This window comes from Crotalus tigris, unplaced genomic scaffold, assembly GCF_016545835.1.
Source record: "Crotalus tigris isolate CLP2741 ecotype Arizona unplaced genomic scaffold, ASM1654583v1 scf7180000020588.15403103151:6194809, whole genome shotgun sequence".
Taxonomy (NCBI): Eukaryota; Metazoa; Chordata; class Lepidosauria; order Squamata; family Viperidae; genus Crotalus; species Crotalus tigris.
Window position 1 is genome coordinate 2,661,523 of NW_024098092.1, and position 24,429 is coordinate 2,685,951.

Consider the following 24,429-nt stretch of genomic DNA (forward strand, 5'->3'; position numbering starts at 1 on the left):
CCATAAAGAAGGTAAATTCCAAGTGAAATAATAAAACATTGCTCTTTTTATTGCGATGAAATATCGCTCTTTTGAAAAGGATGTTGCAAGATGAAAATGGCTTTAAAAAATGATCAGGAAGAGGCCTAAAAAGCAGAAAGCTAACGAAAGTTTAGAGTTGGGGCTTTTTAGCTAAGAAAAAAAAAAAAAAACGGGGAGCAAGGATAGGGTGGGCATCTGGTAGATGTGGACAACAGGGAGGCATGGTGTGAAGAACATGGGTATATATCAGTCCAACTTACTGGAGGTTAAGGAAGGAGGATGGTATTTTAAATTCCAAATATGAACTCTAAACTCTGTCACCTGGCATCTTTATTTCCACACTGACTGTTTCTTGGACAACTCTAAGGCACAAGAACACCCTTTCTCCTCCCTTTGTTTTGAACATATTGAAGCTGTTCAACGGAGGCTCCATTCCACTCATACTCTGGCTCTGGGTGCAAAGCTACTCCTTTTCCTTCCATGGTTTTGAGCGTGGAAATGGAAGCAGAGCAAGGCTGCTGAAGACCCAAGAGTATTTATGGAGGCTTCTTAAAAAGGAGGACCTCTAGCGAAGAGACCTCACTGGAGTCTAACAAAAAGAAGGACTAGCAGTCTTCCAGTACTTGAGCGGCTGCCCCAAAGAAGAGGGAGTCAAGCTATTCTCCAAAGTGCCTGAAGGCAGGACAAGAAGCAACAAGTGGAAACTCATCAAGGAGAGAAGCAACCTGGAATTAAGGAGAAACTTCCTGACAGTGAGGACAATTAACCAGTGGAACGTGTTGCCTTCAGAAGTTGTGGATGCTCCATCACTGGAGGTGTTTAAGAAGAGACTGGACATTCTGTTTGTCCAGAGTGAAATGAAGACTCCTGCCTTGAGCAGAGGGTCAGATTAGATGACCTTCAAGGTCCCTTCCAACTCTATTATTCTGAGTCTATTAAAAAAAAGGGACGTGTATGTTCAGAAGCAGCACACTGCGTCACCAAGTGTGGGGAACAATTATAGCAACGGGGCTTGTTCATGCTTTATTACACCTTGGAGCTTTTCAGGGACATCAAAGAACAGTTCCCCCCTCCTTCTCTTCCGATGTGTAATTCAAAAGCAATGCCCCCTTTGAGCTCTGCCAAGCCCTAGCCCTTGTCAAGTTGTCCTCCTTCTTGAAGGATCTACCAAGACTTCAGGATGTGGGTTGAATGCCTCATCAGCCAAAACCTGAACATCTGCCCCCACCTCATAGCTTTGGTCATTCCTCCAGGCTGACTCAGGAGTTGCACAATTCCTTCCAAGCAATTCCTTCAGATCTTAATCTAGGGCATGGCCCCTTTCTGCCAGCAGATATACCTTCTGAAGGATATCAGTAATGCTCAGAAGTGTTAGCATCGACGGAAGATGTCTCGGGAATACAGACCTCCATTGAAGCAAGCTCGATTATTGTTCCCTTTCCCTGTCATTTTCTGAGCAGCAACATGGAAACAGCTCACCACTGCCGTCTTCTCAGATCTTTCTTCAGTTTCCCAGGCTAGTTTACAGTTCTGGCATCTCCTGGTGGTCCCCCATCCAAAGGGCAGCCCTGGCGGCTGTAAAGAAAGGACTGTACCCAACAGAAAAGTTGCTGTATGGGATCGGACAGTTACATCTCTCACGCTTTGAATTATTCACACATCCCCAAAACTTCAGGCGAGGTTTTGTTTTTTTTTTGACAGCATTCCATCTATTGCTTGGAATAAATGCAAGGAATTTGGGATCATTTATCTTGCTGGACCACTAAACAAGAAGGGCTACACATACAACAATTGCACAGATGAATTTTCAGAACGAATATCTTTGCCTGTTGCTTGTTTTGCCAGCCCAAGATTAAGCTGGTCTCCTCTGAAACCCAGTTAAACCAGCCATTGCCTCCAGTATGGTCTCTTCAGCACCCACCATTCCTATCCAGCTGGGCCATTAATGGGAGTTGCAGTCCAGTACATGTGAAGGCACCAGAAAAAGGAAGCATGTCGTCGAAAATGTGACTGACAATAATGAAAATGGCAGGAAACACAATAATAAAATCCAAAAAAGGACCCAAACGCTCTAAAAAAAAAAACCCCACAGTGCTTTCCTGTGACCTCAGCTGAGGAAACAAAGAGGATTATCTATCTTTTTGTTTGGCAACTACACACATTCCCTTTTTTCCTTCAGAACATATTCCAGCCCTGGCCCAGCTCCCCTTAATAAATTTAGTTATCTGAAAATCATTATCTAAGCAAGCAAGGTCTGATGGAGGAATGGTCTCCCAGGGGCGGTCATCCAGGGAGATGGACTGTTGCAGCAAAGCCCAAATACTTTTCAAATGTCCAATGTCACTGACAGAGGTTGAATTTTAAACAGATAAAAGTGCACATGTAAGGAAACGGCGCATCCGTTTGAACCCAGCGCAAATATTTTCTCAAAGACGTGAGCTTGATTTAGACAAGAAAACTGCACTGGGAAAATCTTTTTTAATTGTTCAGTAATCTGGGAGAGCTTCCTAAAAGTTGATGATTGACAAGATATCCCCAAGCTGTTTTAAGGGCTCTGTGTAGAGTGTAAACACCAGGAGCTTTGGACAAAAAAAGAGGGCCTCTTTGTGTTACTTTTATCACAGAACTGTAAATAAACCAATAATCTCAACAGAGAAATGGGATTTTTTTTTCTTCAGGCACCCAAAGCAGAGGATGTAGCCACGTAGGCAACCTGCTTCAGACTACAACTCCCTCCGTCCCCTGCCTCCACTGGGCCTGATGGAAACTGTTGTCCCAAATATTTGGAAATCAAATGGATCATCTTTTGGAAAGATTTCAGATCAGAGTCGGCCCCGCTGAAGGCAGTGGGACTTCAGAGCCGGGGGAAAAAAGAACAAATTTCCTGTCGATTGAGGAAACAGGAAATATAACAGAATAACGGGTTTGGACGGGACCTTTGAGGTCTTCTAGTCCAACCCCCTGCTCAGGCAGGAAACCCTATATCATTTCAGACAAATGGATGTACAAGTCTTTTCTTAAAAATGTCCACTGTTGCAGCACCCACAAATACTGGAGGCAAGCTCGAGGCAGGAGCGACGTGTTCCGATTCTGCAGAAAGCCCACCAGATGGAGAGACAAGACCAAGAACCCAAGTCCGACCCTTTCATCCGGCTTTCTCCACCCGGCTCCAACGCCACAACTTAACCGCGGTCAGCCCCGGGAAGGTCCCAGCCAGCTTTCCCAACTGCAGTAACCACCAACGCGGACCCCACATCCGTTCCCCTCTCTCGCGGGGGGGGGGGGAGTTTCGCTGCTTCAAGGCCGGGGTTGCCGCGAGTCCCCGGGACTCTCCCGGAGTAAACTGGGTTCGGCTCTCTCCCCTTTGCCCTGACACACACACACACACACACACACACACACACACACACACACACACACACACACACACACACACACACACACACACACACACACACACACACACTTTCCGCGTGGGTGGCCGAAGGAGACGCCGCCGACCCGTCCAAAAACGGGGTGGTGGTGGAGGGTCCTTCCCCCCCCCACACACACTCCAGGGCAAGACCCTTGGGGGGCGCCCCCTCCCCAAAGACTCCCTCCCTCCCTCGCAAGCGATCCTCGGAGCGCCCTGCGGAACGCCCGGCGACAAGAGGGCGGGAGGCGCCTCCCCCTCCCTCCCTGCCTCCCTCCCCCTCCGCCTTCCGCCCAGGCAGCGCCCCTGACACACACACACACACACACACACACACACTTTCCGCGTGGGTGGCCGAAGGAGACGCCGCCGACCCGTCCAAAAACGGGGTGGTGGTGGAGGGTCCTTCCCCCCCCCACACACACTCCAGGGCAAGACCCTTGGGGGGCGCCCCCTCCCCAAAGACTCCCTCCCTCCCTCGCAAGCGATCCTCGGAGCGCCCTGCGGAACGCCCGGCGACAAGAGGGCGGGAGGCGCCTCCCCCTCCCTCCCTGCCTCCCTCCCTCTCCGCCTTCCGCCCAGGCAGCGCCGTCCGAGCGGCGGGCTCCGCCTTCCTCGCCCGCCCCCGGAGAGCCTGGAGCCCAGCGCTGCACCTTGGCAAGTCACATCACGTGCGGCGGCGGCGCGTTTAGCCATTAAGCGGAGCGGCGTCGGTTCCAGCGGCGGACAGGGGCGGTCTCTCTCTGCCGGGGTCCCCCCCCCTCTCTCTTTCCTCCGTCCGCGGCCGCAGAGGCGGGCAGCGCAGCCCGGCTTTCTTTCCTTCCCTTCTTTCTCTCTCTCTCTCTCTCTCTCCCACCCTTCCTCCTCCTCCTTCCTCTTCTCCGCAATTCAGAGGCGCATGCAAATTGCTCCCCCCGCCCCCGCCGGAGCCCTTTTCTGCCCCTGCCGAAGGAGGCGGCCAGCCTGAGCCGGGAAGGGACGGAGCTCGCTCGCTCGCTCGCTCTCTCTCTCTCCCCCCGGTCTTCTTTCTCCAGCCCCCCCACCTCCCTCCCGGCCGCACTTTCCCCCCGCAACTTAGGATCGCCGCGGGGGAGGCGCGCAAACTCCGGCTGCCTCGCGGGTTCCTCTATTGTGCCGCGATGCGGCGGGCGAAGGGCTTCCCCGGATCGCCCCCCGCCGCCGCCGCCTGCCTGCCGCCGCCTCCTCCTCCTCTCCGCCTCTCGCTGCTGCTGCTGCTGGTGCTGCTGCTGCTGGCCTCGTGGCCGGCCCGTTGCAACACAAGCTGCCCGGAGAAAGAGCTGGAGCGGCGGGAGGAGGACGCCAACGTCGTCCTCACGGGCACGGTGGAGGAGATCCTCAACGTCGACCCGGTGCACCAGACCTACTCCTGCAAGGTAAGGTTGGGCTGCCGGGGGGGTGGGGGGGGGGAGGCGGAGGGGAGAGGAGGAAGCCCGGCTCTCCCGACGCACGCGCACACCCGCGGTGGGAAAATATTGGGGGGGGGGGCTTTCTTCCTTCTCGGCCCGGGGAACTTTACTCGCTGGGGAGAAGGGGCGATCGCAGGGTCCCACTTGTTGCTTCCCCCTCGTCCCCCGCCCCCGCCCCTGGTTAGGAGAGAAAGAAAGGAAAAAGAAAAAAGAAAGGAAAATTGGTTTCGGTGCTTTTATCTGCCTCTCTTACGCCGAGGATGTCAGAGGATTTTTTTTTTATTTATTTATTTTGCAGGACCAGACTAGTTGGGAGGAAGTGCTTGCTTGCTTTCTTCCTTCCTTCCTTCCTTCCTTCCTTCCAGGCTTCCCCCCCCCCCGTCCCCGCCTCCCTTCGTAGGAGCGTCTCTCGTGGAAGTGGCCGGCAGCTGATTGTGCGGCCCGCGACTGAAAAAATGAATTACACCCTTTTTTAGAATGAGCTCTCTGCAAGAGATAGGGAATGAAACCCCCTATTTTGTGTGCTGGCATTTGCGATGCAAAGGAAACACCGTCCCCATTTTTTTTTTTTTTTTGGCTCTGATTGCTCATAAAGTCTGCCTTGGACCTCTCGCCCTTCTTTTTCCCAAAATAAAAACATTTCCTCCGCGACTCAGTAGGACATTTTGGGAGCAAAATTCCACCTTTTTTTTTCGAGGTGCCCTTAAAGGTACATCCTAGGGACTTTGTAAAAAAAGTTTTCTTTTAAACTCTCAGCCACAAAAAAAAGCAGGCGCTTGATCCCCTTTCTTTGCTGTAGAACCATGGTGTCAGATTGTGATTGTTTCTCTCATGGGAAGCTGATAGAAATGGATGGATAAATACCTCTTCATAACAAAATTGATAATTGCCTGAGAATAAATCTAATTAAACACAGCCAAACGTCTCTTCCGGGCTGAAGTCTTGATGTACACTTTGCACTAAGCCTCAGTGTGTTTTAACTCTTTTTTTTTTTTAATAAACCAGTTTGTGGGGTGCGATATAAACCATGCATGCCCGTGGAAGCTCAGTTACAAGGCAAGGACAGTGGTGTTAGTGCAAGATGAATTTCTGGCTAGAGAATTCTGGGAATTGAAGTCCACATAGTGTAAACTTGCCAAGATTGGCAAATGCTGGTTTAAAGACTTGCAGCATCTTTAATTGTCCTGAAGTAACATGAGGACGCGGTTGGATGATGTTAAAAGAAACTCGGTTTTAAGTAGGATCATTCCAGGGGTTGTGGGAAACTTGTGCGTAGAAGCCTATATGTCTTCAGAGGAACAGAATTTGGGAACTAGAAGTATCTTGGCTAATACAATGACATAGAAAACCAGAACAAGTTTCTAAGCTGGCTTATTAAGCAGTTTGTTAGTAGAAGGATCTGTCTCTTCTCTGTGAATTCCACAGCCCCCTGCAGAAAGAGATCCCTCTAACAAGACCCCTGGCAGATTAAAAAGATGCAAGCTTTTGTTTATCTGTACAAGCTTTCTGGTCATTCCTCTTCAATTAACTAAGCACGCTGGTCTTTCCATGATTTTCCCTACAGATGTGCAGGGAACACCACAGGATTAAAGAGAGAAAGGGCTCACTCTGCTCTCCTGTTGTGTGTGTCTGATGCACATCACTACATTTTTTGTCAACGCCAAGTACGGAAATACATTTGTTGCTTGCACAATTTAGAATCCTTCCTAATTTGTTTCTTTGAGTCAAGTGGGTGAGTGGGGATCCCTAGGTGCAAAACAGGCACAAGTTTGTGGAAGAAATTTATCTAAAGCCTGTTCTCTGGAATGGCATGATCTTCTTATTACATTAAGAAAGAGGAACCATTTGATATTCTTGGGGGGGGGGCTACCCATTTCAGCAGGAGATGGGAGATACGGTGAAGACAGACTCATGCAGAGGCACAGAAGAGGCATTCCTCTCTAGAAACAATTCTCAAGCTCTAAAGAAAGGAATTGAGCAATTTACAGGGATTTGCTGCAGGGCTGAGGTGGGGATTAAAGGATGCAGAGGAGGGTGGTTTAAGAAAAGAAATAGAACGGCAAATCATAAAACTGCATGAAGAGAGGATTCAATCCTCAATTCCTCCTAGCACGTTTATAAATGTCAGTATTGTCAAATGGGAGTATTGGACTTCAGCTGCCATTCAGCGGCAGAACTAACTTTTGGCAGTACAGCTAGTCCTGGATTTACTACAAAGTTACAATGGCACTGAAAAAAGTGACCTAGCACCATTTTTCACACTTAACGGCCTTTGCAGCAGCCCCATGATCTTGCCATCAAAATTCAGACACTTGACAACTCAGGTTGTAGTGTCCCTCAGTCACATTATGCAAAGTCAGTGGGAAGTCCAGATTCAACCATGTTACTGATTTATCAGCTGTAGCAAGAAATATGGTAAAATGGGGCAAAACCCACTTAACAAATGTCTCACTTAACAACAGAAACGTTGGGCTCAATTTTCGCAAGTCGAGGACTTCCCGTATCTTCCCTGGTTTAGTGCCCCTTTGGTTAAACCGAATTGCTGAATTAGCCGTCTTCTCGAGCGAATGCCTGCCCGTGATTTGCTGCCTTTTCAATCGCCCAAACCTTTTTTTTAATCTCCTTTTAGCACCAACTCAGTTCTAAGATTGGGTGGCACTCTCATAAATGCCTATTTGATTACAGGTACTTTTTAAAATTGTTTTAAAATAACGTTTGAACAGAATTCCATTTTAAAGGCAAGGACATATGCTTCTCGTTGGGTTTAAAGGTCCTGGTGCATAATTATGTATTTTTAGGCAGCCAGTAAGGAGAAGCGACGGCTTGAAGAGTCTTTGAAGAATCACTGCTGAGGGAATCCAACCTCAAACATCTGTCCTATATAGCAAGTTGCTTTTTACACATTCTGCTTGGAAAAGTTTCAAAGCCACCCCTTTGGAATCAAATCTCTAGTGGAAAATAGTTGCTGTCTATTGTTTGACTCTGAAATCACCCTCCAGCTGTAGATTTTTTTTCCCTCCTCCTTCCTCTGCTAAACCTTGCTGATTCTAAAACAAACAAACCAGACTGAAGTGGCAGCTAGTTGCTGGCATTTTTCAATCTATATTGCAACATCGGTCCAGCCTCTCTATTCCCCAAAAGATTTCTCTATAGTGCTGCTTGTTCGTGGAGAACAGGGAGAAAAATCACTACAGGTTGTCCTTGACACAACGACCACGACTTCCACTGCTAAGCAGGACAGCTGTTAAGTGAGTTTCTGCCCCATCTTATGGCCTTTCTAGCCACAGTTGTTAAATGAATCGTAATAACTTAATAAGGTTGTTAAGTGAATCTGGCTTCACCATTGACTTCGCTTCTCGGAAGGTCGTAAAAGGAGACCACATAGTGACCGTCATAAATACGAGTCAGTTGCCAAGAGCCTGAATTTTGATCACATGACCACGGGGAGGTTGCAACGGTTGTAAGTGTGAAAAATGATCCTCAGTCACTAAGCTTAAGAAGTCGGTCTACTTCACAGGGCTGTCTTAAGGCTCCACAGCAAAGGACAGGCGTGAAAGGCTTGTAACTTTGAGGCTGGCTGATCTGAAACTTTACATAAGTAATAATAATAAAGTTGGAAGGGACCTTGGAGGTCATCTAGTCCAATCCCCTGCTCAGGCAGGAAACCCTATACCATTTCAGACAAATGGCTGTCCAGTCTTTTCTTAAAAACCTCTAGTGTTGGAGCATTCACAGCTTTCTGGTGGCAGGCTGTTCCATTGGTTAATTGTTCTAACTGTGAAGAAGTTTCTCCTTAGTTCCAGGTTGCTTCTTTCCTTGATCAGTTTCCATCCATTGCTTCTTGTCCTGCCTTCAGGCGCCTTGGAGAATAGCTTGACTCCCTCTTCTTTGGGGCAGCCCCTGAGATATTGGAACACTGCTATCATGTCCCCCCCTCATCCTTCTCTTCATTAAACTAGACATACCCAATTCCAGCAACCGTTCCTCATATGTTTTAGCCTCCAGTCCCCTGATCATCTTTGTTGCTCTTCTCTGTACTCATTCTAGAGTCTCAACATCTTTTGTGACCAAAACTGGATGCAGTATTCCAAGTGTGGCCTTACCAAGGCCTTGTAAAGTGGTGTTAACACTTCATGTGATCTTGATTCTATCCCTCTGTTAATGCAGCCTAGCACTGTGTTGGCCTTTGTGGCAGCTGCTCTTAACTGTGTGGTTAAGTCCAAATACCGACACACACACCCAAGGTAAGAAAATGCAGCTTATGAAAAAAATCTACCATTAATTTTCCAGACAACTGATTGACTCTTGAGGAAAAAAAACAAACCCAGAGGAAGAAGAGGTTAGGATCTGAGAGATGGAGACAGGCTAATCCTGTCTCCTTTGGTTGGTTCTTGCTACCTTTTCTCCTCTGACTCAGGAGCTGAAAATGGACCTCAGAAAGGGGCTGTGTAGTTTTAAAAGTCTCAACAAGGTTTGGGGCACTAGTGAGCTGGAGAGGGCCGTGCGCTGTTAACAGAACCGTATTCCTTGCTCATTTTATTCCAGACACATAGGAAGCTACGCCCAGCGCTCGCTTCATTTCCTTAGAATGGTTGCATTGGGAAGGAGCCACAAGGATCATCTCCTCGACCCTTGCTGTGTGCAGGAAGGCAGATTAAATGATCTGCAAAAGGTGGTCTGGCCTGGCTAGCAGTCTCTCACATGATTTTGTAAAAAAAAAAAAAAAAAGGAAATGAAATGAAAACGAAAACACCAACCATCCCATCCCCAAACCAAAATTTAATGAAAAGGGCAACCTATTTTGATTAGGTTTCTGCAAGGAGGTTTTTTTTTTTTTTTTAAATCAGAAGAGGAAGGTCACCTATGTTCAGATTTAGAAGGGTGTATTACAATCCCTAGTTGAAACTCAAATACTTTGGCCACCTAATGAGAAGGAAGGACTCACTGGAGAAGGGCCTAATGCTGGGAAAGATGGAGGGCAAGAGAAGAAGGGGACGACAGAGAAGGAGGTGGCTGGAGGGAGTCCCTGAAGCAGTAGGTGTGAACTTAAATCAGTGATTCTCAACCTGTGGGTCGGGACCCCATTTGGGGTCGAACGACCATTTCACGGGGGTCGCCAAACAACGCAGTCCGCCATTTTTTTCCCCTTTTCCTTAGCTATGCTGCTCCCTTTTATTCTATTGGCTTTTGAAAGCCAATAGAATAGACTCTCTTTCAAACGCCAATAGGAATTGTCCAGGCTGTCTCTGCCCTGCTGAGCCCGCCAAAAGTCCCATTCTGCAAACGGTGCTGCACCAGTTGAGTAGTCCTCGACTTACGACCGGTTGGGGGTCGCGGCATTAAAAAGGTTGAGAACCACTGACTTAAATGGACTCCAGAAGATGGTAGAGGACAGGAAAACCTGGAGGAACGTTGTCCATGGGGTCACGATGGGTCGGACATGACTTCGTAATTAACAACAACAATTACAATCCCTGCACTTTCAGTCAATTTTCAATTGAATTCCATGCAGTCTTCAACTGAACCTTCAGTAAACCAGGATTTTCAGTACCAAAACTGGCACAAATCCAACCAGTATCGCAGCACCAAAAAAAACAACAACCCGTGATTTGCTGCCTGGGGATGTAGCACCAACCCTCCAATGGTGGTTTTATCTGACAAGCTGTGTTGGAACGCTTCGAAATTTATCAGCTTCTCCGAGAATCCTACGGTTTAATGCAGAAGTCCCCAACCTTTTGGACACTGGGGACCCGTTCCATGGAGAGAGGTTTTTCCACGGACCAGAGAGTGCGTGGTTTTGTGTGTTGCCTGCATCCTGCAGATGAGGCTTTGCTTGTTTGTGTGGACCCATTGCTGGCATGCCGCGGCCCGCTATCAATCCACAGACCGGGGGGTTGGGGACCCCTGGTTTAATGGCTTTAATGTCTGGGAAGTTTCTCTACTACTGTATCAAGGAGGAGGTAGGTTTTGTGGTGGTTTTATTTCGCTGAGTAGTTTGGCACCCCATCCAGAGTCCAGTAATACGTGTGGCATAACAATGTGGCGATGAAACAAACGCGACTTTGCAAAGTCCTAGGTGCTGTAGATGGTGATGCAAATAAACGTGCCCAGGCTTTCGTTAGCAGTCTGCCAAGAAAAAACATCTTTAAAAAGGCTGCCCCTCCAAAAAAGTGGAGACCCCTCCAGTTAACCCTGCAGGGTTCTTAATGGGTAATTCACTGAAGTGGTTGGCTTCCTTCTTAATGTTCCCCCCTGCAATGTGAATTTCAGCTACTTCTTAAAAGCATTCCCCCCCCCCCCTTTCTCTTGGCTTAAAAATCTCTTGTTGCTGGTATCACCTTTGCTCAGACTTGATCTTCTTAGGATTCTCTCTTCCCACCTTTTTTTTTTTATTTTTTAAATCCTCTGTGTACCCAAAAGGAATCTCTTAAAAAGGGCTTAGTGTGGTTCATGTTAATTTCCCCCAGCCTCCGGTAATGGTAGCTGTGGTTTTAACTTTCCTGAGCTGGTTGTTTAGTGATTCTCTCCTTCCTTTCTTCCTTCCTTCTGCCTCCCAGCCAGGTGAGAAAATGAATCTCTGGAAATCTTTAGTCCTTGGCTGATTCCTGACAACATAGTCATAAGGCAAAAATGATGCCTAGTTTACAGGCCTTAAGGTAGCTCAGAGCTGCGTTTTTTTAGTTCGGTTTCGCTCCTGCATTCATTCATTATGGTAAAGTTCATTTATTTTCTTCATAAAGGTCAGGGTGGCATGTATGCCTCCCCTGTTTTTATCCTCAAAACGGCCCCATGAAGTAGACTAGATTGAGGAAAATAAAAGGAGCTGTACCTATTTATTCAATATTGTGGCAGAAAGCCTCCAGAGCTTTTTATTGATCCAGAAAAGGTAATTTCACTTGGTGTCCATATAACCATATTTTATATATAGGCTTTATTGTTCTGGGTTTGGAGTCTGATATGACCGTATCTAATTAATATGGTATTATTGTATGTGTATAACTCTCTAACTCTCTCTCTCTGTCTCATAACATAGTGAATTTATCAATACAGTATTGTATAACTATATTGTGTGTGTATGTATATATATATATATATCAATAACAAGTCAATCACCAAGAGAATAAAAATGAGAATAAAAATATAGAAAATTTATTAACTGAACCTAGCTTTCGTCAATATATATATATTGTATATATATATTCAAAATTTTGTGTCACAAAATTTTGAATTTACAGTGTTCACAGTAGCGAAATCTGCCTGCAAAAGATGCTCCTAGACTGGAGTGAAACGCAAAACAGATTGCTTTACATTTCCACCCAACACACACACACACACACACACACACACACACACACACACACACACACGGTTGCAAAAGAGTTATGCAATCTGTGAGTGAGGATGATGGGGTTTGTAGTTACAAGCATACTTTAAGAGCGCTACAGGAAGGAAGGTATTGGTATGATTGGGTTAGGATGGTGATAGATAATCTTTAAATTCCCAGAGAAATATGCCTTCCTTGAGTGCAAAGGACACAGTTGCTACAGGGGGATGGTTTGGTGATGGTGATATGTGTTTAAATAATAGTAAAGTAGTTGATTTGTTTAGCAAAATGTTTGGATAGCCAAAATCGGTGCTGTTTGCAGATTGCTCTTATCGACAAAGATATTGCCTTCACCTCACCTTCCAAACTTCTAAATATTTTTAAATAAAATAACATTTTACCGATTGGCAACTCCAGGTAACTCCAGGCATTCCTTTACTTGCATTTAGGGAGGGGAAAAAAAAAACCTTCTCTTCCCAGAAAAGCTGAGAGAAACAGGTGGGGAAGAGCAAAGTTGGCTCCAACTTTGGCAGAAAAAAAATCTGCTTGCGGCCATTTTTCTCCATCAAGCTATGCACCGCTTGGGCCTCTCCAATTCCTAATCTTCCCTTGTTTTGCCAAGAAATGAGGTGGGGCCGTTTGTGTGCTTGTAGGTTGTGGGTTCTCCCCCTTCCTCCTGCTCTGACTTGAATCTGGAGCAAAGTGTAGGCAGCCGATGCCAAGGCCTTTCTTGGAACTGGTTTCTCACCCGGTGTGGTGCCTGTTAACTCCGGCGTCTTAACGTGGGCTTTGTCAGGGCCATTTCTTCCGTCTTCTCATTCTTCCAGACGATGCTAGAAAAGTGCCAGCCTCTGTCAGGTCAAACTTGAAGAATGTTTAGTGTTTGCTTCTTGATACTGAGAAGTATTTTGTCTGCTCCTTACCTCTCTCTACACAAGGGGCTCAGACGCCACGCAGAAATATTCTGGGTATGGCAAGTCTGCAAATGCTCTTCTTTCCGTCTGCAGCAAAGTCAGGATTTACGCTCAAAGTGAGAACTGCAAGGAAACTATTAGAACATGGAATAATAAGCTTGGAAGGGACCTTGGAGATTTCTAGTCCAGGGGTCTTCAAACTTGGCCCTTTGATGACTTGTGGACTTCAGCTCCCAGAATTCCTCAGCCAGGCACACGTGCCTGGCTGAGGAATTCTGGGAGTTGAAGTCCACAAGTCATCAAAGGGCCAAGTTTGAAGACCCCTGCAGAAGATCAATCAGTAATGAATGACACCCCAAAGGCCTTGCTTTCTTTTTCCACCATCATGCTGTTTTCTAGGTTGTGAATGCTCATTGTAAGGGAATGGGTGACAATGTTTTAATTCCTCCCCTAATTGATAATAATTTCCCCCCCTCTGTCTCATGTCTTCCTTTTTTTTTTTTAAGCATTTCATTTTGACTCCACGATGCCTTCCCTTGCCCTCCCTTCTTCACGCGGCTTGATTTTTTTTTTTGCATCAGTCCTTTATATATGTCCCTACCTCTTTTTGCCGGTTTTATTTTGTTCGTTTTGTTGTTTATGGTTTTAATTTAACTGGTTTCAGAGGATTTTAGGGAGAGAAACGACGCTGAAGAAGATAATTGCCGGCTGAAACTTCACGGCTACGAAGCTGTGGGTTCTAATCTTTAAAAAGAGAGATGCTATAATAAAAAGTGGGATTTTATGACGTTCTTTTGATTGTAGTTCTGCGGCCGCCGCGGCCGCCATTGAGTTGTTGTCACAGGACAGGAGTCACAATCTCGGTGTTCTTTCTAACATCCCCTCCTTTAATTTCTTCTCCCTTCTTCAGGTGAGGGTGTGGAGATACCTGAAGGGGAAAGACGTGGTGACTCATGAGATCCTCTTGGATGGCGGGAACAAGGTGATGATTGGGGGTTTTGGAGACCCCTTAATCTGCGACAACCAGGTCTCCACAGGGGACACGCGGATTTTCTTCGTTAATCCCGCCCCACACTACATGTGGCCCACGCACAAGAACGAACTGATGCTCAACTCCAGCCTCATGAGGATTACGTTGCGCAACCTGGAAGAGGTGGAACACTGCGTGGAAGGTGAGTCCTGGGTTCAGGATTTGCACCCTTGTCTGCTTTACCATTTTACAGCTAGACCTCGTTTTACAGCTGTAGTTGAGCCCCAAATGTTCTGTTGCTAAGTGGGACATTTGTTAAGTGAGTTTACAATCTTTCCCGCCACACTTGTTCAGTGGATCATAGCAACTGTTAAGTTAGGGACACGGATGTTAAGCGAATCCCATTGACTTGGATTGCAGGACACCGAGACACTGCAATTATCATAAATATGAACATAAGATAAGATAACCTTTATTGTCATTTTTGTTTTACTGTGGGCACAACGGCGCACATCAAAAATGAAATTTAGTTGCCCGCTCTCAAAGGGAACACATACATCTGAATTTTGATCACCTGACCCTGGGGATGCTGCGACGGTCTTAAGTGTGAAAAACGGTCCTAAGTCCCTTTTTTTCAGTGCCGTTGTAACTTTGAATGAACCGTTGTAAGTCAAGAACAACCTCTACTCTGCTCTGATTAATCGTGGGAACACCTAAAATCATATTAGGCCGTTAGGAACTCCTAGCAATCAAGCCCAATCCCTTGGGCCACCCATTTACTTCAGAATTTACTACAAATCTCCTGTGTTATAATAATAGGGACTAGAACCTTAAAAAAAAAAAAGCTGAACACTCTCACAACAGGCCAAGATATATCCCATGGTGTGTTTTTGATTTCCTGCAATTTGCCCTCGCTTGTCAAATTTCATAGGCCACCCAACTCCATAAAGACTCTGGGTGGCATACATTATGACAAACGGTGAGAATTATAAAAACAAAGAAAAGAATGACGTACGACGCAAATGGGAAACATTCCAATAATATATAAAGTCCTATAAGGAACTTGTGTCCTATCCCAGCCCAAGATTTTGGGGGAAACAGCCCAGATTTCAACATACTTTAAAAAAAAAAACCTGTTAAGATTGGTAGCTCAATGAATCTCTGCATACAGCTTCGGGCTTTTTTGTTGTTATTGTTAATCCTGACCGACATTGTGTGTGTCCCATTCATAACAAGTGTGTGTGTGTGTGTGCTTAAGAGTGTGTGTTTAACAGCTCCAAAACCCTAAAAGAAATTCCTGAAGCATTTTAAGAACTGGAATGTGCTCAGAGTTACACATTCCGGCTTGATTGCCTCTTCCTTTTCTTTGTATTTGCTTTCCAACCTATGATTATTATTTAAAAAAAAACCAAACCACAATATTTGTACGCTCTCTGCCATTCCCTGCTGTGCATGTATTGCTTATTATCCCTTGTTTTAGACAGCTGTTACGGCAGAGAAGGTAGTCCATAAATTCTGATTTAAAAAATCAGCCGGTATCTTTTGAGCTTCTTTGCAGAGGCAGCTGGAATACAGTTAGTCCTCAGCTTAACGACCACAAAAGGCCGCAAAGGGGGACACTACGACCGTCATAAATATGAGCCAATTACCAAGGGTCTGAGGCTGCAACGGCCGTCAGTGTGAAAAACGGTGGGACTTTTTCCAAGTTTGTTCTAACTTGGAACGGTCACTAAATGAACTGTTGTAAGTCGAGGACGATCTGCATAGATTCTACAGCCAGAAAACAGGTCAAAATGCCATCGGTTTAGAGTTAATATATAAAATATATGTAACATGGGCAGCAAATGGGATTTTCCAGGTATGGTAGCAGGCGACGCATTTATTCCCTCTGTGAGCAAAATATTAAGACAACTTCTGGAATTCTGCTGGAGCAGCAATAAACTTTCCCGCCTGTCTTTTCCTCCTCGTTCCTCCTTTGAGCTGCTTTCTGAGCAAAACACACACACATACACACATACACACAAATACACACACACAAAATGCCATCCATAACCAGAAGACTTCAGACTGTAATAAGCTTCATACGTTTGGCCTTTGCAGCTTTCTGACTAAAGTACCAAATTCAGATGAGTTTTGACAAGAAGGAAATAGCATTTTGGAGAAGGATTGGGGGGGAGGGTTGAACAGGGTTGCTCAACCTCAACATGTGGACTTCAACTCCCAGAGTTCCTTGCTGGTCAGGGAATTCTGGGAGTTGAAGTCCACACTTCTTAAAGTTGCCAGGCTAGACAAACAATTTGGTAACCTCTCTTAATAGGTCGGAGAGAATAGGGATATATTAAGTCATTGTGCCCAGTCCTAAATGTTGCCCTCTTCTGTGGGTTTTATATTCCAGAGAATAAATCCCATTTACATCTGTGGAATTTTCTTCTGGTGGGAAAGATATAAGTCCCTAGAAGATGTCTATTAAGTTTTATTGAATTTCCCTTGGATTCCTAGAAAGTGTTTTGTTTTATTGGATACATTTTTAAAAATGTTGGTGTCTCGGCTTTCTGATTTGTAACATTGACTTGTTTTGTTATTTCCTGCAATGTATACTTATCTTAAAGAGCAGTGTAAAAAATACATATAAACCCCAAACCAATAGTCGGAATATTTAAAGCATGATAGAATCTTGATTTTGGCTGCAACCTTTATTGTCTTTTAGGCAGGTGCTACAAGTGATAATCTGTTTTCCACAGGAAAGCTGGTGATGGGACATGACACTAAAAAAATATTAATTTCCTAAGCTGATTGTGTTAGTGCAGAGAGCCCTCAAGGTTACAGACTGAGATTGAGGGACTGACTCTTGATAATGCAAAATATGCACAAACCTCCTTTACCCCATACATCAAAATATCTTTGATGTACCTTAAAACAGGTTTGTAGTTTACACCGTATCAAAACAAGCTAGAATGGCCTGATTTGCACACAATTCTGGGCCAAAATTGATTTTCAATTATGGTTGCTGGCATCACAGATCTGTCTGTTTATTAGAGGTGTCAACTGCTCCAATCTTGATTCTGTGACTCTGCACTTGGGAGACACCCTCCCCCCCCCTGCCCAATTTTCTTGGACCCGAATTGGTAAACCAGATTGGTCAAATTGGGAACATGTCACTATCTTAAGCCAATTTCTATGCTTAGTTTGAGGATTAAACTAAGAAGCTTCAAGATCTGAGCTTGTTGTAAAACTAAGAAAGCTTAAGATCCTGGCTTGCTGAACCAGGAAATTGTAGTTTACTGTGACATTCAGATCAAGGCATATTGGTTAATTAAAGATTTCTGAAAGTAATTGTGGTCTGCTGGATAGCAGGTGGGGTTCTTCCTACATATTCTGGTTTATTCAACTAAAATAAAACTCACTTTGCAAAGACATAATGCTGGAAGTATTTGATCTGGAAGAAAGCATGTGACGCATTGGTCTAGAACTGTATACTCTTTTTTTCTTTCTATCTCTTCTTTCTGTCTTCCAGCCCATCTACTCGTGCAAAACATATATTTTTTCCCCTATTCCTAGTTTGACTAACTTCATACCAATTTCCCATCAGGGTAGCAGTCTCTGACTGCAGCCATGAAAAATAATCTGGGAATTCAGCACAGGGAGCTGTAGAAGGAAATGAAGATTAGAAAGAATAGAGGGGGGGGGAAACCACCTTGACGGGGGTGAGTGGGTAGAGAGATGATTGGCATGGTTCCAAACAGAAAAATCTCCTCCATTCATTCATTCCTATCCAGTGGACTCAGCTGCATTTTTGCTCATTTAAATCATGTGGACTTTGAACTCTCTCTGGGTGTATACAAGAGAGGTGCATTCCTTGGGATGTGATGCCAATCCAGACTGGTGACTAGGAAATTATTCAAAGAGGTGGTAGGATCTTCAAAGGGGCAGGGAAGGGACTAAATCCTCTTCCTGTCAGTGCAGAAGCTTAATAGCTTGCATTCACACATTCCACTAAACCTTAGTGTATCTGGTCTTGTTTGCCTTACCTTAGCTCTGAAAACTTCTGACTGTGTAAACCAGGCTGCGGTGGGATGTTGTAAAAAACCATGGCTTAACTTTTGGGGGCTGCACTTAGGCCACATCAGAAAAGACACTGGGGAAATTACAAATTTAGGAAAGCTTGAACTGCTTCTGCAAGTAATGCCATATGGCGTTCATTAAGTGGGTCCCATCACGTTGCTTACCTTGTGTGTGCCTGTACACAGACTCACAATGCCTGCATGCGCAGACACAAACTTTCAGACTGATGTTGATGCAGGAAAGGAAACCAGAATTTCAACAGGAAATAACTTAGATTGGATTATACACCACAAGGTCTAGCTGGAGTCATCGTTTTACTCTGAGTGATATCCTCTTCATCTCAGAAATAAAATCTGGGTCCTTCTTCTTAGTTAAGAAGCAAACACTTGGTGCAGGAGATTAGATTTTGAAGGCAATTTAGCCCAGTTCACAAACTGAGATCTGGAACTTTTAAAACAGGTAGGGAAAAGGCCAGATAGTACTGCGTCCCAGTTATTTATTTATTAGATTTATTCCAACTGCTGTTCAGATGGCTTATAGCACAGCTATACATAAAATGCCATAGGAACCCAACATAATGGTCAAATAGAGCTATATAAGCAAATATCATACTCCCCAAATACATAAGATCAGGGGTCTTCAAACCTGGCCCTTTGATGACTTGTGGACTTCAACTCCCAGGATTCCTCAGCCAGGCAAGGAGTTGAAGTCCACAAGTCATCAAAGGGCCAAGTTTGAAGACCCCTGCATAAGACCAATCAGTAATGAATGGCACCAGTTCACCCCCCCCCCCAAAGGCCTTGCTTTCTTTTTCCACCATCATGCTGTTTTCTGGATTGTGAATGTTCATTATAAGGGAAAACATTTAATCCAGGTGAAATCTTCCTCTGCAACTGAGCATAAAAATGGATCAAAGAATTGCTTGCTGTTGAATTCTCATCTGTTTTTCTTCCATGAGGGATATAAAATAAGGGACGCTGTATGCTCCTAATAATGTTAATGATTAATACTGGTTGACTATTCAGGACTAACAGATATTCACTCATTCAGCTGGATAAGCAACCCAGGTATTCAACCTGGGTCTTCCCAGGCTCACCACTCCACATGCCCTCTGTTTTTTCCCAGTTTCCATTTTATCCAGCTGCTCTTTCCCTGCCTCTCCTTTATTTTCCCCCCCTATACACCCCACTTTCTTTCTTCCTTTTCCTCCCAGCCTCTCTTAACACTGAGAAGTTTTGTTCTTGTAAAGTGGTCCGTGCAAAATTCCCTTTTCAGTGGCCTTAAAAGAGCTTCTAAGAATCTCCTGGAGGGAGGCTCCAAGCAAGGAAAATTGCTGGCAAAGCAGCTAGATCTTGGTGAAATCCATACATTTCCCAGGCTCCTGGCTTTTCCACAAAAACAGCCATCAGCTCTGGGAAGAGTTTTTTTTTCCCCTTTTCTCTCTTAATCCTTCCTTGTGCCTTTGTGGTGGCTTTCAGGCGAAGAGAGGACCTCCTTGTTTTTCTTAAATTGTGTGTGTGTGTGTGTGTGTGTGTGTGTGTGTGTGTTGTGTCTTTCTCTCTCAAACGGGCTTCTGTTTCAGCGGGCTGAGAAAGTGGATCAACAGCTGTGAAAATGGTATTTTACTGTAAGGAACTCCTGCTGGTCAAAAGTTTGGCCTGGAATTTGTTGTGGGGCCTGAGATAACCACAGGGGTTTAAGAGTGAGATAGATCCTTGCCTGCTTCATTTGTAATCCTAATACATCTAGGAAGCTTTGAGTTGTAAAGAACAATAGTTAGTCTTCACTGGGCTTTCTGGGGTTTTATTATTAGTGTTGCAGAACTGCCAGGGACTTCAGGAATGTGATATCCATCAGTGGTATAGTCCTCTCCGAGTTCATCAACTGGCATTTGCTACTTGATGCAGGAATCTTAGAATGCCAGAGGGGTTCCTTAGCCTCCCCCCTTCTACCTCACGGTGGAACTTCCTATACTATCTAACAAAATGAAATTCGGTGGTGAGAAAAGCGAGGTTCTACATTTAGGCAAGGAAAACCAAATGCACAGGTACAGAATAGGTGGTTCCTGGCTCAATAGTATTAACTGTGAGAGGGATGTCGGAGTCCTAGTGGACAGTCACTTCAATATGAGCCAGACGTGTGCTGCAGCTGTCAAAAAAGCCAACACGGTCCTAGGCTGCATTAATAGAGGGACAGAATCAAGATCACGTTAAGTGTTAATACCACTTTATAATGCTTGGTGAGACCACACTTGGAATACTGCACCCAGTTTTGGTCACCACAATATAAACAAAGATGTCGAGACTCTGGAAAGAGTGCAGAGAAGAGCATCAAAGATGATTAGGGGACTGGAGACTAAAATATATAAAGAACATTTGCAGGAATTGGGTATATCTAGTTTAATGAAGAGAAGGACCAGGGGGGACATGATAGCAGTCTTCCAGTATCTCAGGGGCTGCCCCAAAGAAGAGGCAGTCAAGCTACTCTCCAAAGCACCTGAAGGCAGGACAAGAAGCAACGGATGGAAACTCATCAAGGAGAGAAGCAACCTAGAACTAAGGAGAAATTTCCTGACTGTCAGAACAATTAATCAGTGGAACAACCTGCCTCCAGAAGTTGTGGGTGCTCCATCATTGGAAGTGTTTAAGAAGAGACTGGACAACCATTTGTCTGAAATGGTATGGGGTTTCCTGCCTGAGCAGGGGGTTGGACTAGATGATCTTCAAGGTCTCTTCCAACTCTGTTATTCATACTATTAGAAAAAGTTTTCCTAACATGGCATTATAATTGGCCTTCTTCTAAACTAAACCCTTCATTCTGTGTCCTGCATTCAGAGAAAATAAATCTTGACTTTCTTCTATGCGACGCCCCTTCAGCAGTTTGAAGAACATTGTCCCATCTTCTCTGATCATCTCATCTCCAGGCTAAATAGTCCTGGATTCTAACCCTCCCTTCAGCCAAGTTGCCCTTCTCTGAACTCGTTTCAGATTTCCAAGTCCTTCCTAAACGATCCAAAGGAATCGGATCAAATTCTTGGCATGGGATCTGAACTCTACAGGGGGAAAAAAAAAAAAAAACTCCAGAACAATGGGACCCGTGACTTAGAAATTATTTTTCTGTTGATGTGGCCTAAAACAGCATTTGCCCTTTATGTCACTTTGCTGACCTCTAGCCCGCTCTTATTCCCGTATCATTTTCCATTTTTTTTATTTTTTAGAAGTTGATACGACTATATATGAAAAGCTTGTTCTTTCCCTTTCGCTCAGGTTTGACAGAGACCTATTCCCTGGTTGTTTTTAGTGTTATTTTAGATTCTTTCCTTTTCCCCGCCCCCCCCCCCCTTGCTTTTCCTGTTTTGGCTGGCTGACACAGATTCTCAAGGCTGTTTAGTTTAGAGGCTCAGAATGCAAAGTATCAGCTTGGTCATGGTCACTGGACTATTATTATTCCTCAGAAAAGGAAATCTTGACAAAATCCAGTCTTCCTTCTGCCTAAATCTCCCTTTTCCCTTTCTTTTGAGATGCTTTTGGCTGTCGGCAGCTTCCTGTTGGGGTGATACTCACTCTTTTCCATGGGAATAGAAATAAACCATTGGAAAATAGAGTTCTTACAAACCAGCGGTCTGCGAATCCTTTTATTGGCTGTTTGGGAGGAAAGAAAAAAATTGGTACATTCGTCTCTGGACAGACTGCTGTACTTATTACATCTTGCAAAAATGACTAAAAATCAAGAAAGAGCTGACTAAGTGAGTCAACTTGATCAGGCAGCAACTAGCTTGGGGAAAAGCTGGATGACGCAAAACAGGATAGACGTATGCGGCTGGTCCTCTACATAAGGCCCCAATGGAGCCCAAGCTTTCTGTTGCTAAGCAACAGTTGTTCAGTGAGCTTTGCCTCATTTTACGACCTTTCTTGCCACAGTTGTGAAGTGAATCACTGCAGTTAAATTAGTAAGTGAATTCTGGCTTCCCCATTGACTTTGTGCGTCAAAAGGGAATCACGTGACCCTGGGACACCACAACTGTCATAAGTACATGCCAGTTGCCAAGCCTCTGAATTTTGATCACGTGACCATGGGGATGCTGCAACGGGCATACGTGTGAAAAATAGTCCCTTTTTTCAGTGCCGTGGTAAGTTTGAACATGAATGGTGAAAAGTCAAGGACTACCTATCCACACTCCTACATGATAAGGAAAATAAACAAGACACTATTTTGTCTCTCTTTCTCCCAAGGTTTAAAATCTGAGCTCAGCCAATGAAGTAGAGGAACAGAAAAAAAAAATGAATGGATAAAGTGGATTATAAGAATCAGCTCCTGGACTTGTACAAGTTCTCGAGTGTATTTTACAATCAACCACTGGCACGCTTTGGGAGAACCCCCATCTCCTTGCTGAAAGTTAATAAAAAAATAATGCACAGAATATAATGTTATATATGCGATAATCAGAATGCCTCTACTCTAATATATGTTAATATATCAGTTCTAACCCATTGGGTGGAATTCTTTTAACTGTACCCCCTTCTTCTCTGTGAATCTTAATCAAGAAAAAAACCTCAGAAAGAAAAACTTTCTGGATTAAGCAGTTGCTGAAATGTTTATCAGGGAAGGAAATGGCTGAGATATCCTTGAAAAACTTTATCACAGAGGACAGGATGAAGGAAGAGGACTTGTGCAAAACATCACTTGGAGCAGGACCCCCAGTTCAGTGGCACTTCACCAACTTAAAAAAAAAAAGAGCGAGAGACGAAAAAGGAAGGATGTATCTATCAGTCTCCATTAATTTTGGCATCTGCTTTCTGCCTCCTGCGTGAACCCCAGGCAGTAAATCTGAATTACCAACAGCTGGAAGAGTCAACATATCTGGTTGATAGTTGAGCCGATGCAGAAGGCCAGTCAGATCTGAGGTTCTTCTTAGCTTCCCACCTTTAAAATCTCTCTAGGAGCCAGAGAAGAATTTCTCTGATCTTGTCACGGATGCAGAAGAGACTGTCCTTGAGAGCAGCCTTGCGCTTGCTTGCAACATTCAAGGCCTCCCATCTGTTGGAATAAAATTTGCAGGGGGTAAAAGCAACGGCAGGAATAAAGCAGCTCTTTCGAACCCAAGCCAGAAGAGATCATGGTTTGTCCATCTCACAAGATCCCCAGGACGTACGAAGAAGGAGGAAACGTTAAAACGGCGAGGAGCTATGAAATGGCACCGTCGTGGTTTAACCACCTGTGCAGAATTCTGCTGTGAGGTACCAACTCTAAAGTCCCTGGGAGATGCAAGACCACAAGCCTGGGCCTGTCTTTCCTGATTCTGCCCTGAAGAATTACGTTCAGGGTTGGCTGTTTATCTTATTAACGGCTCTGTAAAACTTCACATTCTTTTGACGTGACTCCTGGAGAGAGCAAGGTCTGGAAGCTAACCTTCTTGAAGGTTAGTGTCTTGAAGCTAACCTTCCCCATGAAATCTCTGGGCCGTTCTCCAGCCCATTGGCACACTGGATTTTCACCCCCCAATTATTCAACAAATTGCCTCTTGGGATGGTTTTAAATTCCTCTCCCCCTTTTTAATTACGCAGATGAGTAAAGGAATATAATTCAGATGCTTTGGTTCAGCCCGGTGGCTAATTTTAACAGAATAATCGAGTTGGACGGGATTTGGAGGTCTTTTAGGCTAGCTCAAGCAGGAGACCCTGTGCCATTTCAGACAAATGGCTGTCCAGTCTCTTTTTAAACGCCTCCCGTGATGGAGCACTCACAAGACCAGGAAGCAGGCTGTTCCCATGATTGATTGCTTTCCCTGTTAAGAAATTTCTCCTTAGTTCTAAGGTTGCTTCTCTCCTTGATTAGTTTCCATCCATTGCTTCTTGTCCTGCCTTCTGGTGCTTTGGAGAATAGGTTGACTCCCTCTTCTTTGGAACACGGCTATCATGTTCCCCTTAATCCTTCTTTTCACTAGACTAGGCATACTCAATTCCCACAACCATAAGCAATTCCTGCAAATTTACAAAGGCACAAATAACCTGCAAAGCGTGGATAGAAAGGGTGTGTGTGTGTGTGTGTGTGTGTGTGTGTGTGTGTGTGTGTGTGTCACTTTCATTCAGCTTCTTCGCAGCTTTTTCTTTCCCGAGCCTGCGATCCCAGGCTCCTTTCCTGGAGTGTGTCTGGGATGTGTTGAAAATTCCCGATCTACCTATGGAATGGCGTTGCCCAGACCTGTGGGCAGAAGCCAAGGGCATTCCTTTCATAGCTGTGTTTTGTCGGGAAGGATCGTGCGCGCTGCCAGGCACGGATCCTTTGCAGGGAAGGGCGAG

The 24,429-nt window shown here is 44.9% G+C and overlaps 1 protein-coding gene across 5 annotated transcripts in view; it reads left to right on the plus strand.

Moving 5' to 3' along the window:
- The first annotated feature begins 4,049 nt into the window (after positions 1-4,049).
- The window catches only part of AGRN (agrin), a 155,072-nt gene continuing 134,692 nt past the window's right edge, over positions 4,050-24,429 (plus strand). For 3 of the 5 annotated variants that reach the window (XM_039367888.1, XM_039367887.1, XM_039367890.1), the window contains exons 1-2: positions 4,051-4,827; positions 14,009-14,270. In XM_039367888.1, coding sequence (XP_039223822.1) covers positions 4,573-4,827; positions 14,009-14,270 — 517 coding nt within the window. In that variant the 5' untranslated portion in view covers positions 4,051-4,572. Of the gene's footprint in view, positions 4,828-14,008; positions 14,271-24,429 lie in introns of all 5 variants that reach the window. The other 2 variants (XM_039367886.1, XM_039367889.1) reach the window with 2 other exon arrangements.